Source organism: Sturnus vulgaris, chromosome 1, assembly GCF_052056855.1.
Source record: "Sturnus vulgaris isolate bStuVul1 chromosome 1, bStuVul1.hap1, whole genome shotgun sequence".
NCBI lineage: Eukaryota > Metazoa > Chordata > Aves > Passeriformes > Sturnidae > Sturnus > Sturnus vulgaris.
This window is the reverse complement of record NC_142243.1, coordinates 90,515,073-90,535,178: the sequence shown is the minus strand read 5'-3', so window position 1 is coordinate 90,535,178 and position 20,106 is coordinate 90,515,073. Positions and strand designations below refer to the sequence as shown.

The 20,106-nt window shown below is 39.1% G+C and overlaps 1 protein-coding gene across 8 annotated transcripts in view; it reads right to left on the bottom strand.

Annotated features, from left to right (window-relative positions):
• The window catches only part of FHOD3 (formin homology 2 domain containing 3), a 366,964-nt gene that overhangs the window by 167,119 nt on the left and 179,739 nt on the right, over positions 1-20,106 (bottom strand). For all 8 annotated transcript variants that reach the window (XM_088171487.1, XM_088171498.1, XM_088171447.1 and 5 more), the window contains exon 5: positions 18,537-18,642. In XM_088171487.1, coding sequence (XP_088027613.1) covers positions 18,537-18,642 — 106 coding nt within the window. The remainder of the gene's footprint in view (positions 1-18,536; positions 18,643-20,106) is intronic.

Genomic DNA, 20,106 nt, shown 5'->3' with positions numbered 1-20,106 from the left:
AGGCAAACCCAAAGCAGCTCAAACCTGAAGGGGCAGAATGGGTTAGCCATGGTAATAAGGATGGCAAGAAGGGTATTTTGCCTTCTTTCCTAGTCAACATCTGTAATGCACTAGAAAGCTTCACTCGCCTTGGACTCTGCATCTCAAAAACCTGAGTGGAAATGGATTCAAAAGAATGAGTGTCAATTTTCCTTTGTCTTGAGCAATGAGATTCTGTTCAATACCATTGCTCCTGAAAAGCGTAAGATGTTAAATAAAATGGAGCCTAGCTGTAATCTGTGTCTCATAACATGAATAACTTAATCTGATAACAGAAGCAAACAACCTTAATCCTGCTTCTCATGTAAGTCCTTAGAAAAATGGAAATGAATTCTTAAGGATATCTACCACCCTCCTATCTGATGCACTCTAATACAAACATTATGCTATTACGCATATTACAATTTGAAAGCATTTACAAGTTCATTGGCTTGCTTTAGATGAATTCTACACTTTGTTCCCAGCAGTCATCTCTCGAAGTATCAGCTGGCTTTAGGTACCTAAGTGATTCTCTGGCTTCTCTCTTGAAACATATGAATAAAAACTGGCCTTTCCTCTTCACAGTTTTCTTGAGCAGTCTGTCTCTGACAGGCACCCAGTCACCCAGTGGCCCTAGGGAACTCCTTCATTTAGCTAAGTGTGCGGTGTTGAAAAGCGTAAGTACTTCATCTCTATTCCTTTTTCCAAAAAAAGGAAAAATATTAGCTTAGACATTCTTCCCTTTCTCTACCCAGTCTCTAATAAAACCTGTGGCATCTTCTGAGAAATAACTCCAGGAACACAGTGACAGCCCACACAGCCTTAATATGAGCACCTCCCTAAGGCAGCAGACTAGTAGAGGACTCAGACAGCCACAGTGTTGCTTCCCTGTGCTGAAAAACACAGGCTGGAAGCAACATGAAGAGACAAAGCTTAAAGGGTGGTAGTTATCACTAGAGATGTGTTTGAGCTGTGGCATCTAGCTGCTGCTCTGTTCCATCTCTTTTGCAGCAGCTGCAAAGAGAGTTCTCCAGGTCACTTCCCAGCTTTGCCATGGGAGTCTCCTCCTGCTCATCCAGCAGCAGAAAGTCCTGCTGCTTCTGCCCTCTAGCAGCATAAACCAGTTCTAATCACAATGCAGAGAAGCCTGAAGTGTTAGAAATACTAAATGGTTAGGTAGGAAAGGACTTTAAAGGTCATCTTCCAATCCCACTGGCATGGGTGGGGACATCTTCCACTAAACCAGGTTACTCAAAGCCCATCAACACTTCCAGGGATGGGACATCCACAATTTCTCTGGGAAACCTGTTCCAGTGCCTCATCATTGTCATTAAAGAATGCCTTCCTGCTATCAAATCTAAGTCTACCCTCTTTCAGTTTGGTAAAATTATCCCCCCTTGTCCTACTACTACCTGTCCCCATAAAAAATCCCTCTCTAGCTCTCTTGTAAGCCCTGTGTAGGTACTGGAAGGTGCTCTAAGGTCAGAGCAGAATCATCTCTTCTTCAGACTGAACAAACCAAGCTCTCTCAACCTGTCTGCATAGGAGAGGTGTTCCAGCCTTATGAGCATCCTCATGGCCCTACTTTGAACTCATCAGGTCAACACCTTCCTAGTGTTAGTGGCTCCAGAGCCAGATGCAGCACTCCAGGTGAGGTCTCATGAGTCCTGAGTAGAGGGGCAGAATCATCTCTGTTGACCTTTTGGCCACAGTCCTTTTGATGCAGACCAGGACATGGCTGGCCTCTGGGCTGCGTGCACACATCGCCAGGTCGTGTTGAGTGTGTTTTCTATGCATGTTTGACAGAATACTGGGAATATATAATCTTGCCTACAAACTTAAAAAAAAAAATAGAAAAAAGTAATATAATAGGACAAGGTTTTACAAATGGTCAGACTGAAACAGCCGGAGTCAAAAGTGCCTTACTTGAAATCAACCCCCAAGCCAGTAACAGCAGAAAGAAACTAAAGTTGTCTCATTCAACTGGAGCAAGAATTTCCACTCTGAAGTAGCCAAAGCCATCACTGGAAGATGATCCACTCAAGGGAGCCACTTAAATTTGTACTGCTGCAGCTGTTTATGCATGGCCATGAATAAATGGATCAAGAACTGAAAGAATTTCAGACCCAACAAATGAATAGAAAACCTAGACCAACGAAGTGGATGGTATGGAATATGGGAACAGAAAGCAATCATGCAGAAGGACAGGGAGGGAATTACATTTTTTTCTGTTTTTTTGGAACAGTGAGCTAATGCTTTCCCTATGTTCTTCCAGTTGGAGTAGAGGTAGCAGAGGCTGTCGTTTAACTGACAGACATATTTAATAGCCCACACTGTTGCAAAGAGATGCCAAAGGAAAGCTTAACGCCTGTTAGAGTGGAAATATTGCTTTGTAAAAGCAAAGCTGTCTCTATGATTTTGATTTGCTGGATCTTATCTGCTGGCAGTAATGGTGATGTAAAAAAGACGTGAATCATCAAGAAGAGGAAATTAAAAACTGAAATTTTCTTTTCTTTGACTAAAAGCTCTCTAAATTTCATTTGACTGGAAAAATAGGACAAAAAAAAAAAACAGAAAGAATTTCCAAAAATATAACATGCAATGTTCTTCATTAGCAAGAAGAATATAGATTTAAAATTCTTTCAAGTTATTAGCTAGTGCATATAAAAAGGGCCTCAAACGCAATGTGGTTCTCGTCATGAACACAAGTGTTGGGAGAAAACCAGAAATGCCAAACCAAAATATCAATCACTCTATTTAGAGAAATCATAGTCCTATGTATTGCATATAAAGTATATAATAAGACATCTACTGGAATTTAATCATATATAGTAATGTGTTTATGTTCTCACAGGATAGCTCAGCAATCTGCTGTTTTAATCTAAAGACTTTTTTTAAAAAAACATAAATAAACAAGAAGAACACAATTGAAAAATGAGTTCTTCAGCTAAAGCAGCATTGCATTATCCTGATTATTTTTAACAAACTTCAGAGCATTTATATAAAAAGGCTCTCGTGTTTTATGGTTTCTTTTGAAAAGAAAAATGGCCAGTAAATGTCAATACAACATGCAGGAAAAATAAAGATTACTTTTTCAATACGAGCATATTTATCAAGATTACTGTGTTTTAGTTTTAGTTTGAACATTACAAGTGACAGGCAAATAAATATGGAAGACTTGGAAGACTCTTTTTTTTATTTATTTAAGAATCTGGACCAAATTTGTGTTTCACACACATGTCAAGAGTTAACTACTATTCATGTCAGTACAATAAACAAAGGCATAATCAAGCCCATCAGATCTTAGCCTAGTTTGAAATTAAACTTTGTAAATTGCTGCTGGTAAGAACCATCCTGGTTTACAGGATGCCTTATTTGAAGGCAGAACTGTGGGACTTGTTCATGATGCACACATCTCATGTCTGTATGCTGAAGCAGCTCTTTCAAGGGACATTTGCAATCAGAATAAACAGTATTTCTTGCACCATCACCTTATAAGGAACAGCAACCTGTTTATGTTTTAATTTCAGAGCAATCTGTCTATGTTTTAACTACAAGCTCAGGTTTAGAGTGATGTCATTAGCAGACAATCTCCCCTATATTTCTTGGTCTTTTGACAGTAGAGTAAAACTTAGAAATATTATACCTCTTCCATGCAGAAATTGTTCTGAAAATGCAGAGAATCCGCAACATTTTATTTGTAATAATTCAATGTTATGTAAGTTTATCTCACAGCTTAAAGCATTGGTGTTCATCATGCTTTCCCTTAGTCATGCAGACAAAAACTGCTGCTGAAAACACATGCTGGGAAAACCAGCAGCCTAGCTATAAGTATCCCAGGAACTTATTTTCACCCTAATTCATATATGTTTAATGCAAAGGTCAGCATCATTCCTACCATGCCCCTCCATAGGCTTCAGGAGAAGCAAAATTTAAAGGCACTGTGTCAGAGCCCATTTACTGATTACAGTGCTGAAGCTGTGCTCAAGTATGGATCATTATCCCTGGATCCACTATGATTGGCTAGAGTAGTCATAACATTCCTCCGTTTCCCTGACAACTGCAAGTGTAGAATGGGGGAAGAATTCATAAATCAAAGAGAGAATATATGTTGCTTTACTCATATTGACCACATATCAAGAAATTTTAGATTCTTGAGAGTGACTGTTAGTTATTCTTCATGCAGTACTTGAGCATTTAACATTTTATCCTTATGTCTTATTAGGAATAAAGAGCTTCAGTCTCTCAAGTTCATGCTGCTTTCCTGGCCCAAATATACCATACACATCCACCTATCTATGCATCCATCTATCTTGTACCTGGTCTTGTCTGAAACAAGCACGTGATGCCAAATGCCACAGTGAAATATTATAGGATAGAAAAAAGCTCAAACAAAAGTCCCAATTTTTCTGTCACAACCTTTGCAAGGGGATGTACCTAAGAACAGCCCTCTGTGGGTAAGCACAGCCAAACATCTGTCTGATTGTAACCAAGCAATATATTCTGATACACATCTGGAAGAAGTCTATCAATACTTCCACTACAAGTAAGCTCACACAAAGTTCTAATAACCCTGAGGACAGAGGTCGCTTTAAGGTCAGTGGTTGATTACTATGGTCAAATGAAGTATTGTATAAAGAGTGCAGGCCATGACTTCCCAAAATTCACTCACACAGGCATTCAAAAAGGGTTTTCTCAGCATCATCTGGGAAACAATCCAAGAGAGGACTCCATGAACACCTGTAGTACTTTCTCAAATCAAAAGGCAGGAGTAGGCTTCTCTAATCCATCAGCATTTTACGAGCCTTGAATAGCTCTGGACTAAACAAAATTGCACAAGAGGAGTAAATCTGGAATGCCTGTGAGAAAAAGCTCAGGAGAGTTTGGCTGCTTTACATGCACTCAATAATAACAGATTTGGCACCAACTGCACATGCTTACAAGGTGTTTTTCAACAAGACTGTTAAACCCCAAGTCTTGAGCAGGCTGTGGCTGAGCTGCCCCTGTCCATGGTACTCAACCACCAGGCCAACACAGGTCACTGCACTCAGTGATGTTTATTTTAGGTGGAACATCCAACCACTCTGGTTGCCAGGTTTGGAAGACAGCAGCACGGTTTTGTTGGCAAAAATCTGGTTTTGCTGGCATAATCTAGTGAATAGGATTCAGGTTTGCTCTTCTGAAAGACCTACTCAGGTCTTCCTTCAACTGAGGCAATGAGGCTAAACCCCCCTTGAAATAACAATTCTGCCATCTGTGAATGCCAGTCATGGAAAGCGGCCAAGCCCAGCTTTTGACAATGCACAGCTTTGGTATTATTCAGTTCCAGGGGAACACAGTACAGAACACAGGACTTTTTTTGACTGAGTCCTGTGGGGCAGGCAGACTCCTGTCCTGACCAGTCTGATAGTCCCAAGCATGCAAGAAGAGCTGCACGCACTCATCAGAGATCCAGAAGATCTCCGATTTTGCAGTTGGTCCAAATGTCTTTCCCAACTTGTCCTTTTAGATTCTTCCCAACTTGTTCTTTCACAATCAGCATGGTAAAAGGTATGTGTTACACAGGGGTGGTTGTTTCTAAAGTGTGTATCCAATTAGGATAAAATATTACAAAGCTGGCTCCTAATCTTCTGTTCTTTCACATATTCCAGTTCCTACGTATCTATAGAGACCTAGGAAAAGGTGACATTCACAATATTTAACTTTGGACACCAAATACAGCATCAGTCTTCCCGAGACCTTAAAATCAAAGGCATAGTCTTGCCCTATTATTAGGTAATTCGGGGAACCATTACACCCACTAAACACATAATGGTGCCACAGTTTTTGACTATAGTACTGACTATGCTTATCAACTACAACAATAATCATGTCACATCATCAGAACTTCTAAAGCCTGAAAACGTGAAGTCCAGGTGTTTATGCTCTCTGATTTTTGAGCTCAGGAGCAGAAGACAGGGTTTTGTGTCTCTTTCCTCATCTAATCCCACCTCCAAATATATACCAAATGCAATGGAAGTCACTGAAGGACAAATAATTTTCTTAAAGCTAGCTATATACCAGCTTATTCAACCTCTTCTAGGAGAGATAGATGAGACTCATTGTTTGAGGAAAATGACTACCAATCTTCGACTGAGACTCTCCATCACCAAAGAGTTTCTTGTCAGAAATGAGGAAGCCTGCAGGTTCAAAGTGGTTTCTGCCAAGTTCTCTCAACTAGCCTTGAGAAAGAGTTCCAATTAAAATGAAACAAATTACATCAAATATTTAAGACCTTCCATGTTCAACTGTAAGTTCAGACACAGACTTGGGGTGGGTTTCTGAAAGGCAGGAGGAAAAAGAAGGAAGAGAACTTTGCACTGGAATTGAAAATAGTGCTCAGAATATTTTTGGACAGATGAATATTTTGGGAATTTGAGCTCTTTGGAACACTCAGAAAAGTTATAACCTAATGTAAACGAAAAGCTTCATACAGAAAACATTAAAATGTGCCCAAACTTCATGTGACTATAAAGTTCTGACATAGCTGTTGTTTGTCACTTGTAACAGCCTCTACCGAACACATGCAATCAGCTGAAACCTCTGTATACTCCATTCTTGAAGCTCAAAATAACCCCATAATGCTCCCAGCTGCTCCCCTCCAAGGAAGACCAGAGCATGCAAAGTAAAAGCAGCAGCTTGTGAGGGTTTTTGGTATTGTTTTAAAGATCTTCTTACTCAGATGGTGAGAAGAGGAATTCTAGAGGAACTCCAATAGAATACCCCGTAAGTATCCGACAGTTATGAAGAGATCAAGTGACTGGGATAAATGAGGAAAATAATGGGAAAAACTAGCAGCTATTTGGGTGGAGGAGACATACAGTTTCGGGCTGGTGTGAGTGATGTTGAGGAAAGAAATGTACAGAAGGTAAGATACCAAAGCTTGATTAGATCCTTGATAGTGGCACTGCAACACTCTCCCTTATTTGTTTGTCTCAGATCAAAATCAGGGTTTTGCTTACACAGGAGTTTGTGTCCCACCATTAAGAAATGGAATGAGTAATTTAATAGTACTTAAAAAAAAGTCCAAAACAATAGCAAAATATCAACCTTTTCAAACCCATTTTTCAGATGAACACATTCCGCTGTCAAGTTCATTACACCATCACATGAACTCAGCTGTGCTGTCAGAACCAGGACAGACAGCACAGAGGTGGGAAGAAAAGGCATTTAAGACAACTTAAACTGGTGAAGAAATTAATGTAAATTAATTTATTAATATTGTTGAATGGATTGATGATGTAAATAAACTGATAGACTGATGGAGGCTAAAGGAAGTTGACGTGAAAAGCATGAAATAGAAACAGATCAGAGAAAGAAAACTAGGATAGACTGGACAAGAGTCTGAATAGGAAAAAAAGTCCTAAGACTAATTGTTAAAAAAGAAATAAACAGAAAATGCCATATCAACTTAGAAAAAACAGCCCAAGGACAAGCTCCAAACGATAACTCAGAGTTACTGAATCTTTCGGAATTCAGAATGTGTTTTCAAGTGCCTCATTTCCTTATCTGCCTGCCACACAAAGATAATGCTGCCCTTTGAGCTCTTGGATAACATCTAGTGACAAAACACAGAAAAATCCATGAGGAAAACAAACATTTTATAATAGAGTTTGAGCAGCATGAAATGAATTGCAAAGCCTGGGGAAGGACTGCTGATAAGAGCAGCTATTTAAAAGGTGTTCAGTAAGTACACAGGTGTGATGGTGCTTGTTGGCTGAAGCAGAGCAGCTGAGGAAAAAGCTGTAGCACTGTGCCATCAAAGGCTGAATCAACTGCCACACAAAGGGGGCAGACATGTCTGCAAAGAAAGCTTAGACAGGTATTTTTAATTTTCAAGAGTTTTGTTTATCAACCTTCACAGTAATCTTAGTGCATGTGTCCATAATCATCTTAGAGAAAAAAAAAAAAAAAAAGAAACATTTGTCACAAGCACATATAAAAAAAAATAGCAACAACCAGTATATATTGTTTATACACAATACAGTCAATGTTTCCATTATCAATATTGACCTAAATCCTAAAGCAAGCTTATGGTGACCTATTATCAAATTTTGGGAATGTGGAAATGGTATTTAGAAGTTGCAGCTTTAAAAGCAGAATTTCTGCGCAGTGATTGAATTTTGCCCAAGTGAAAAACAGTGTCTGTTCCCAAGACTTCTCACTGCATGCCAGGGCAGGGTACTGAGATTGGGAACATCCAGGATGTAAGTCTGCAGATAGGGACCCTTGTCACTACAGAGACTTGATGCTCATCAGGAATAAGTGCTGCTGTACCCAAAGCCAACTTGGGTTGGGATACCTCACAGAGGTCTCTCTGAAAAAGGGAATTGGGAAGGGAGGGGCTGGGAAGGGACAAAGAAGGCAAGAAGAAGTTGAGAGCCTTGTCTAAGCTGGTGATAACATATAGAAGGAGGAAGGTTAAGTAAGAGGAAACAGGATATTGCCCAGTATTAGCAGAAATTCTTTAAGACTCCACCTGTCATTTAAATAAACCTACTTAAAACACACAATAGACATAGCATATCCAGAGTAGCACTTCAGTGACTCAAGCAAAAGTGCCTTAACAGAGCCATTTGATGGCACTCCTCACAGCACACAACAGTATATTTAGTGTTTCTTTACTTCAGGGAGCCCAAAGCTCTTATAAGGTCAGAGGACAGAAGAGTATTTGTTTTCTAACTGTAAATAAATTAGAGAAGCAAAGGGGAAAAAAAGGCTTATTTTACACAGCACCTACATCAGTAAACTCTCTTCACTAAATTGGCTGGGAAGAAACTTCAAAGTGATAAATTATTGAAAAACACACCCTAAACAACAGAGGTACTGCATTTTTAACAACTAGTGCAGGCCAGTGATCCTGTAGGAGGTAGGCATAGTCTCCTTTCCTGGTATGACAGCACCAGCTTTAGTGCCAAGAATTTAAATGGAAAAAGCTGGAAATGCCTCACATGCTGAAAACGGAAAAAAATAATCCTTATTGTCAGGCAATATGGAGAGAAAGAAATCATGTTATAATTAATAAGTAGTATATCAAACCCCTCTTTTCATAAAACTGTAGGAATGGGATAAACCTCTGCTTCCCCCCACTGCAGGCAGGGAGCCCCAAGCACAACTCTTCTCCCTCTGGCTTTCAAAGGGAAGACACAATATCCTGTCTGCCTTTACATGGCACCTTGAATTTGCTGCCTTACCCAGTCTGCTCAGCCCCTGCCTGTGCATCCACCCACAGCCTTCACACACACGTGGGGAGTGGGGGGACGCCAGCCCCCATCCTGCTCTCGTCACTCCAATGCCACCCCAGTGCCTCCAGTCCTGTGCATGCACGGAGGTGGAGAATGCAGAGCAAAAAAAGCATAAACAGAAACATGAATACTCCCATGTGTTCACTAAAATTATCCTTCACTATCATCAGCCTGCAGGTATTCTACAGTTTTTCTTTGACACATATGTATGAACACAGCACTTATGGCCAGTTAATAATTAATACTGTGCTAATACATGCAAGTCCTATGGCTTAGCTTTTAAGTTCTTCAATCACCTACGATTTCTTAGTATTTGATGCAGTAGGGATCAGAGACTTAAAAGCAAGTCACTGCCTAACAGTGTATAAGTATTTTAAGAGTTTACAGTTCACTGGTCCAGTTTCCTGATTGTACCTATGAGAATCTGATAAATAGAAATTCACACACATGCACATTTGCAAGGATTCCAGACAAACAGAGCTAATATGTGACTTAAAATAATGTATCTGGATATGGAAATTAACTCCAAAGATATTTGAAGAAACTCATTTTTGTCACGTCCTTATATCACACAGTAATCACCTTTATGGAAGAAGCAGCCAGCACCTCTCAATTATCTTACACATCTGACTCCACCTCTTCCAATTCTCACTTAAAGTCTTTAATTTTCCCTGATTATGCATCAGGATGGAACACTCTGTGTGGCATTCTAGCAACTACCATCACAAATAGCTGTGGAAGTCTCTAATCTCAAAATGAGAATAATCAAACTCTATTTCCCAACAATATTTTAACATGTTTTATATGCATATATTCAATGCAAATAATTTATAGTGAAATTACCAGCAGCTGTATACTTTGTGCAATTATTCATGTCTGTACTGGCTTATGAATGTCTTTACTTTGCATGTTTTCTCCTTTTCTACTCGGGCTACAAGATTACTACAAAAAGGCAAAAAACCCCAAAAATATGCTTATAATCAGTTGGAATCAGTACATTGTTTTCAAGGCTTGTTCATGAAGTTTGAGTAGTTAAAGCATAAAATTTCCACAATAGCTTTAAAGGCCTCTGGGAGTACTTTCCAAGTACTTACTCTTTGCTCAGTAGTTAAGGATGTGCATTTTTCATGTTCAGTTCCTCATTTTACATGGAGTCTGCATAGCCTGAGGTGTCACATTTCATGGGAATTTCACAAAGCATAAAAAAAAAATTACTCAGAACCTGAAGACTCATTTTCACAGAGACGGAAAGCAACTCACAGGCCAGCCTCTGTCAGCTTTAAAAACAAGGAAAATCCTTAATTTTATGGTAGTGTTATTACTGAATTCCATGTAGACCCTATATTCTCCCCACGAGTAGTCCCACCAAGAAAGGCCGTTTCATATAATGCACTGCACAAAGAACAGCTCAATTTTTTTTTTGAAGATGTGTAAATTATTATAGGGAGGTTAAACTTTTGAACTCAAATTTGCTTGGACGCCAATTCCCATCCCAGATTGGGAGGACTTGTACTGTATGCTTTGTGTGAGGACTATCTGGCTTTGCTTCCAGATGGATCACACATCACAATCACACCCAGGGAGAAGGGACAGAGGAGGAGGACAAAGGAGATGGCAGGGCTTGCTCCAAAAACTAAGGGAATGCCTAAGTTTGTATTCAGTAGGGAACTCAGTGTAATGTGTGCATAGAACAAGTTTAATAAATATAATTTTAAAATATGCAGATGAGAAATGAAAAAAGGAAACACTAGAAGTGGAAAGAGGATGTTTTCCCTCTTTTTAAACTGCATGGCTTCCAATGTCAAGCTCTCCCAACTACCCCTGTACATGTAAACAAATGCATTCAGTCTTAAAGATATTTGCAGAAGTGAAAGAGGATTCACCTACGGAGACAAGGAGGTTTCGTATTTATATTGCTCCTCATGGAGATAGTACAATGTGCCCTTTTCTTCTAGTGTAACAAAGAGCATCATAACCTCATTATTTCTAATCTAAAGGGTTCATGAATCAGGATGCCAAATCCATTTGTATTTTTTTTCATTTCATGGCTTTTCAAAGAGAGGCACATCTTGAGGTTTCTGCCCATGTAACAGAAAGAGGTACTGACCCATCAGGTATACAGGTCTGATTACTCTGGGACTGCTACTTTTGATGTGAACTATAGGAAATGGTACCTAAAACATGCACTAGTGGAAAACTGGAAGTGTAGTCCATTTCACAGAGGGAGATGGCATGGTTGCATCCCTGCCAGGCTGTACCTTAGCTCAGTAGTGCTGCTTATTAACAGGTCTTGCTAGCTCAGCTACACTAATCTGCTACTAACTTGCTCACACAGCTGTGGCTTGGTTTTGTGTTTTATTTAGTGGTTTTTTTTTGTAGCAGTGGTAGGAAACCTAGGTTGTATCTCCATGTGGAGCTGCCCTGTACTATGTGGGCATAACAACTTCCAGGTGGAGTTGCCATCAGTTGGTACAGTTCCATGGGAACTGTGATCTGATGTCCAGTATAAAAGGATTCATGAAGGATATGAATTTTGAAATGCCCACAGTGTCCAATTCTGATAAGCTTTCTGAAAAGTCAAAGAACTGAATTTACTGGGAGACTGTGCCAGTAAATTTGTCTCAGAAGCAACACTCCCAAGTAATCAAGCTACAGGCACCCAATTTCTTTTTAAAGTTCAGGCTGTTACTGCAGGTACTTTGAGCTGGAGCAATAAGTTTACGTCATTTTAAAGTACTGCACATAAGAAGACAACTTGAATATGTAGAGACATATATAGGAACATCACAGTTGCATATGGATACCTTCACACTGAAGATTAAGAGAAAAGAAAGAAATAAAAAGGTAAGTCTGATCACGTGCTTGATTTACTTGGGGCTGGGATACTTCTCTACAGCTGGAAAACTTTAAACAGCTCTCCAGTTCACACTAAAACAGGAATATTGCGGAGATATGGAGAATTCAGTATTAGCTCCATTTCCACTACTACACTTAACATTACTACCATCTGTTCTACTGCTGCAGTACCAACCAGCAAGACACATCTATTTAGGATGGAAATAGCCTCTCACAGACTTTATTTCTACTTTTTTGTTATTTACACAACCCCTGCTTCCCACATAGACATGTACTGCAGAAGAACGTGCTTCTCTATGCTAAATGCTTTGTAATATCTAACCTTTAATGCAAAAGCCGAAAGCCACATAACTTATCAGTCTGAGGGAGGAAAGTTCAAGAGCACTGGAAACATTCACGTCCTTGTAAATAACGAGGGGTCTTTTTGATAAAAACAGCCAGCCAATTCCTGGAAGCTGATCATCCTCCCGTTACAGAGAGCACACTTACAAACCCCAAGCATTCCTAGTAGCAGTTGGCTCAATGCAGAAATGCCACCAGCTTGCTGATAACTTCATGCCTGGCTTTCAGAATGGAAGGGTTATCAGCAAAAGCTTCCACTGCCTGCTTGCAAAACTTCATCCTCACCTTCGACTTCCTCTAGCTCCTTGACATCTTCGGGCACACACGGTGTCCTGGTGACAGACAGTAACCAGATGGTCTTTTACCATCTAGCACTGAGTCGTTTCAGGAATTTAATCTGATTTCCCAGAATACGCAGCACAGCCCTTGGTTCCAAACTTGGCATGAAGGTGGGATTGCATGCCTCTGGCTTTATAAATAGGCATAACTGTTGGTGGCTTTGGTACATGTCAGTGTTTGAGCTGTTTGTCTGTTAGCTTGGAAAACCTGACCCCCTGCCTGGGCATTCATCTGTAGTTCTGACTGACTCTGGTGGCTCCCGTGCATACTCAACCACCCTGTCAAACAGCTCAGCATCCCTTAATTCCAACAGCAAGGTCACTTTCTGCTTTACAACCTAGTAGCTCTTACAGTAATTTCTTACCATTTTTTATTGTTGTCAGCTACACTGTACTGTGTAATTAGAAGCACATGCAAAATACAAATTTACAATCACCTTGCTGCAGTAGAGAGCTGAGGTTACTAAAAGGGTAACTACCCAGATACAGCTACACTCTTTCTCTTCATCCATCCCTTTGCAGAGGTTGGCTCCCATTTACCAGCTAGACAGGTGAGGAATCAAAATATTGCCCCATTCTTATGTCTCACTGGAGGCTTGGAAAGTTTCAGGCTCTTCAGTTCTCATTGCTCTACCTTGGGAAGTCACTGCTCCCCTTGGGAACTTCTCCATCACTGGCAATTCACAAAATGTGCCTTGGAGTTATGTTTCACATGCGATTTTAGTGTTTTAAGACACTCAGTTCTTTTTTATTTACATTTTAGGACTCATCTAGAACTCTTCTAGTATAAGTCCCTCATAAAATTACTTAAAGTTCCTGAAAGGTCTTGGAAAACCCGGGGGGAAAAGAAATCCCAGCATTATTATATACTCATTCTATTTTTATGAAGATAAAAGCTTGCTTGTACAAATGCAATTCCAAAACAAACTATAAGGAAAAATTTGTAGGGCATAATAATAAAGATGCTGTTCCATCAGACTGAAGATGTTCTTGACTTTGTGCATGAACCTATCAACCTTTAATCCTCTTAAATGGTATGTTACTGTTCCTCAGATCCCTTCCCCAAGACCATTACCATTATCTTCTGTGCTTGCACCAATATCTGTAGAAGCACACAGGACTTTAGCACTTTATCAGAAGTGCAGAGATTCTGTGACAGTAAAACGGTCTACTGGTTCCACTGCAAACTAGTGTTCTGTCCAGATAATTTAATTAAATATAACTTATTTAAGTTTTGCCTATACTGTCCTTGGAGACACTTAAAGGATGTGTAGACATGGTGCTTAGGGCCATGGTGGAGTCAGCAGTATTAGGTTAATGGTTGAACTTGATATTAAGGACCTTTTCCAACCTAAATGTTTCTAGGATTCTACTTATCTTTAATTTTACATTATAGTAATGGTTTGAGGCTTTATGGGAGAGGGGTTAACTTAAAGCACAAATATTACCTCAAATCTCAACTCCTAGTCTCCTCCAAACACTTGTTTTTCTTTATTTCTTCTTTTAAGAAACCTCTACACAAGAAATTCAAAACCACCAAACAAAACTGAAGCCATCTCTCATCCAGACTTGACACTCAAATTATTATTCTCCATATAAGCACAGAGCACTCACTAAATCAGAGAGCTGCATCCAAAAGCTGAATTTGATGCAAGCATAGTCTAGTATGAGCACTGACTGCTGTCCTATTTTTTCATCAGCCTTAGCTCCTTAGACCTTGCAGCAAGGTCAAGGCCTTTGCCTGCTCAGACTGAACACTTGATTTGTGCTTTCAGACCACAAGAACAATATCTAGCTTTCATCTAATTATGGACACCTCTAAATACTGACCTGAATACATAAGCAGCTTAACAGGGACCCAAGTACACAATTACACTCTACAAACGAGGCTGGATGACCTTATGACAACTTTCTCATTTGATCTGAGGGACAGCTGCCACAGGACCCCACCAGGTCACAGGTCACCACATCACAGTGCCAGCAAAGTCATCCCTGAACCCTCATACCTAATTTATTCAGTGTATCTTTAAAAGAATTAAGCCTTGGTCTACACAATCTGCTTTTTTTTCTCACCTTCCCAACAGCACTGGCTAAATTATCAGAAAACATGAAGGCTACTGTGGCATTTATGTGTTACTTTCTCATTCTGTGCAAGGAACAGATGATCTCAAAATTATATCCAAAGAATCTTAAAAATTACATTAAGATTTATATTAATCCGCATCAGTTATGGACATTTTCATTACCTTTAACTCACTCCTATCTGGTTTTGAATATTTAGGTAACATCCACCATACTACAATCTTGTAACTAGGACAGAAAATTTTAATTGTGAAGCTTTTCATCCTTATGGATCCTTGTGGAAAAAAAACAGAGAGAGAGGAAAGAACAAAAGCAAAACAAGTCTGTTTCTGGGAGGGGGGAAGGGGGAAGTCCCTTAAAACACAGTTTCTTTAGATGTCCATAATAATTGAAAGGAACATTGGACAATAAATTTAGTTTTAAGAACTGTTAAATAGGGAGGATCAAAAGCTGTTTTCTAAGATAGTGTTTTTAAAAGCCAGGGCCTTGAGAGAAACCATGGCTACTGCTGGTTTCCATTCTACAGGCTATATACTGACAAAAGGGAACACTTTGGGAAAGGTACAGTCAAACAGCCCTATTTCAGGGGACTTGAGCAGAAGTAAGCAGTCATTCCTTAGCACTCAACAATAAACTGTCTGGATTTCTCAGCATTGTGTGTAAAAGTCACATTTACCGTCTCTTCACTTACCCATTAAAGTAACTAACATTTTCATGACTCATATTTAATCAGTTTTTTGGCAGACCAGTCTGACTTGAACCAAGTCAAAACCCCTAAGCAGAAATTCACAACCAGGAAACATTAGAGTGAAACAATGTGAACTTTTGGAAAAAGGAAAATAACATCCTCAAGAAATAACTTGTACCTGGAACTCACCGAAGCACCTACAGCCTTAAGCATATGTGTACTTCCAGCCTATTTTCCCTCCAAGGTACAAAGCTATTTCTTGATAAATGCAGGCAAACAAGTTGATATGAAACACTGGGAAATTGCTCAGTCAGGATGAGGGACAGTCTCATGTAGGAGAGTTCTTGAAACAAAGGAGGCAATGCCATGCATAAGGCTGTCACTTACTGTCACAAGCCTTGCAAGCTGAGTTAGAATTGCCAGAGGAAAAGAGTGAATGACACCAGAGGTGCTGGAGAAATGCCAGAATATGGAACTTAGAAGAAATTCCATCTATTTATGATTTAGGTTAAATGCAATGAAAACAAAGAGAATATATTCCAATCCAAAAGGATCTGCAGAACAAGGACACCACTGCAGGAAGGCACAAAATCTCTTAAAAAAAGACTACTTTTTACTTCTCAAATGTCCGCTACTTAAGACTAAGCTTAGAGGTTACAGGACCACCTCTGTGCTGGCTGTGATGTACATTCAGTAAAATTTATTCATCTATTTACCAGAACTCCAGGTTTAATAAAATGCAGCATTGCAACAGGCATACACAGCTGCCACACAAAATAAACCCCCTAACCAATCACTACGATCTTCCAAAAATAATATACCAGAAACACTCTTACATGATGTATTTAATGCTTCTTTTCAGCACCCTACTCAATGTATTCGGATAAAATTGTTTGGCTACACCATACTGCTAAATCTATCTTTATCTCATTGCACACACAGACCTATTCAGAAAGTACACGCTGGCTCCTGGAACTGCAAATCACCTCACACAATTTTGGAGTTGTAACAAGCTTTGAAATTCCTGAAAGACAATCAAAACCAAAACTGAAATGAAGCCCATATCACACAGAAAAATTGTATTATTGTAAAGGATGCTAGGATACACTATCCAGAGAGAAACTTCAGCTTCACACAGCAGCAATGCAAGGAAGAAAAAGGACCTGATTTCAGAAGTTACCAATCCCTAAAAGCATCTTCCTAAAATAACGTTTTTACCTTTATGGCATACTTCTATATAGTTAGTTTTTGTTATTGGTAATGTTGTTCTGTTATATTAATTTTGAACAAGCTGTAATCACTTGCTAATAACAATGCAACAACATGAGTTTGCAGTTGCATTTGTTATGATGCCATGGACATTGACACTAAGGCTCTGTTTTTTATCATTCATTGAATTCACATGAAAATTTCTCATTTCAGATTATGGAAACCAAGCTCTTGAAAGCCACCACAAGAAAGAGAATGTTAGATATCCTTGAATGCTGGATGCATTAGGATATGGGAAGGGAAGGAGAATGGGAAAGCTTCTAGACTGAAGGCCAGACTGTCTCATACAGAACTTTTATTTTGCTTCCAGTCTGAATTTTCCGATAGCATCTGTGGCCAGTTTTCTCCCAGAAACTTTTAATTGCATGTTTCTGTGTCCTTGTCTTCTATTCAAGTACTTTTATGTGACTGCACAGCTACTGACATTGAACATAATTCCTGTAGTACTGGTTTGCTTCATTTATACCTCCAAACCTGGTCTTATTTTGAATTTCTTCACATGAAGCCTACTCTTTGAATCCTAGCTATCCATAATTCAGCATTTCTAGTTCTTACAAAATCCTTCTACTTATTTTTGGTTGGGTTTTTTTTTTTTTTTGCTCCTCCTGTAGTTTGAGTTTTAGCACTTAAATACATCAAAGTGACATTTTTAAATACAGCTATATACGTCAGTCTAAGAAAACTCAAATGAGCAATCTACCACAACTATGCATTCATAAGCAGACTCCATTTACAATGAGATCATCCAGCAGCAAAGATCCCTTGGAGTGACTGCTCTCCCCTCAAAATACCGAAGAAACTCTCCAAATTTACAGCCTAGGGTTCCTGGCTAGATGAAAAACATATGCATCCATTCAGGCCACAATATAGGAAATCAGCTTTCTAATCACATAGCACACCTTTTCGAAATCTCTCTCCAAACCCTTTCTTTGCCAATTATCTTTTAAGTGCAAAGAACAGAACATAAACCTCTCATTACTTGTTTAACTCCTATATTTACGAAAATGTCAGATAGCTAAAAATTGTTTCCAGCCAACTGACCCCTTAAGGTATGACTTTCTCCTTGTTTATTCCATAGATACTGCATGATATCCAGAGATACCAATGATGCTGCATTCTGCTGCACCACAACGGAGAGAGGCAATAAGAAAGCACATCTCCCAACAGGGTGATGGAGTGGGCTGGGTGCTGCCCCTCTCTGTTTTCTCATGGAGAAAACCCTCCATGCCGCTTGGGAAGTCAACAGCCACCCATTACTTCAAGAAAAGAGAGAAACACAGATCACAGAACTACTCCTGCTGCGTCCAACCTGCTTGCAGCAGCTCCTTTGGAAAAGATGACCACACTCCAAGAAGTTATTTTGTTCTCTGCCCTCTGACACAGTTATCCAGTAAAAGCCTTAGAATGCCTTTTTTTCTTGGAATTAGAGATTTGCAGTGTAATCTACAAGAAAAGGTGAACAATAGGGAGACTATCAAGATTCCAAATATTCCGGTTCGTTCTGCTTAGTGGTGAGTATTAATCTTCCCCTAACTCTCTTGCAAAATATGAAAGAATCAAACTTAGAAGCAAGTTCAAAGACACTTTACACAGCAAGTTGCTGCCGACCTGTGAGAGCTTCTAAGCAATAAAAACAACTTTTGGGTGCATTTCCTTTACCTCTCAGGATGTAGTTCTGATAATTCTGGTCGGCTTCTGCTCCCACTTTGATTAAGCAAGTCAGACCTTCAGCAACAACAAACTCATGAACCAAGTCCTTGTCATCCTGTCACAGGAGAAAAGAAAAGCTAAATTAGATTTTTGAAAGGCAAAGAAACAGATTATATCATAATGTAAAAACAAATGCATGCCTGCAACACTGATTTTATGTTTCACATATTGTAAGCAGGTTGATATGAAAGCTGTTATATAGAGGACTAAAAGCAGAATTTAGAGTTTTAAAATCAGAATGAAATATGTCAGCAAGAAAAACAAGCTTTAATCTTTCAGTCAACTACAGAAAATTACAATCTGCAATATATGACTTTTCATTTTTTTTCATTGAAGGCTTGCAGACATTCTCCACAATACTAAATCTCATCATACCACATAAACAAAAATCCTTAAGGCCTTAAAGGGTCAGAATCAACAAGAGAACACGATCTCTACTCCTTAGCATAGTTCCAGTTTCAGTATTTTAGGTGTGTAGGGCAAAACTTTAAAACTGGTTTTATAACAATGTAATTTTATATCTATTACCTTAACATAATATCAATTCATTATATTTAGAATGGGAAAGCAAAGTGTTAAAGATAAGAGCACTAGTAGACAATATGCCCACATTGTGACGGAAAACAGCAAATACAAGAGAAAATTTCACAGGAGTTTATACTTGCTGAAGTGGCTCACTATTTTTTCATTGCCAGTTCTTTCCTCAGGGCAGCAGAATGATCCCGTATCACGGGTGGAAGTGACACCAGGGAGAGGAGGGGTTTCCTGAGCCTTGCATGCATAGCTAATATACCAAGGGACTACAGAGGACCACATCCAAAGCTTGTCTGCTCTTACAGAAGGCTTATGCAGACAAGCAAGAAGCTACCAAGAACTGGATAAAACAGCCCTTAATGAATTAGCCATGCAAATTAGGCACAAGACCAATTAAAGATATTAGTGGGAGAGAATTACTCTGCAGACAATCCCAGTTGCTGGGATTAAATAATCTTAATTAATGCTTTCATACACAACAGTGTAACAGACATAAATTCCAGCTTTCCAATAACGCAGCCCCAAGAACCCAAGATCCATACAGTAAATTTGTTGAGAGTGATTTTTGAATTCATGGAAAACACTTAGCAAACTGCCCAGAGGAATCAAATAATTAGGCCTCTTTTAGTGTGACATTTCACTTACTGCAAGTTTCTTTCAGCCAGATAGTTTATTATGGATTTCCTTCCTTCAATAGAGATAATTCACATAATTACTACAGTCTGACCAAATGGGATATTAATAATTGGAAGGTGATCTAGCAGTCTGTGAGAAGTTTAGAAATTACGAGGAAAAAAAAAATCAATTTCATGTTTTAGCTGGTCAAATTTGTCAAAACAATTTGAAAACTATTATACAGTCATATATAGATACACAAATTTATCACATGATAAAGGTAATTTATCCTTTAAATAAAGTATAAAAGTATACAGAGTAGAAGCATGCAATCATACCCATCTTGGTAAAAGTATATCAGAAAAGGCCA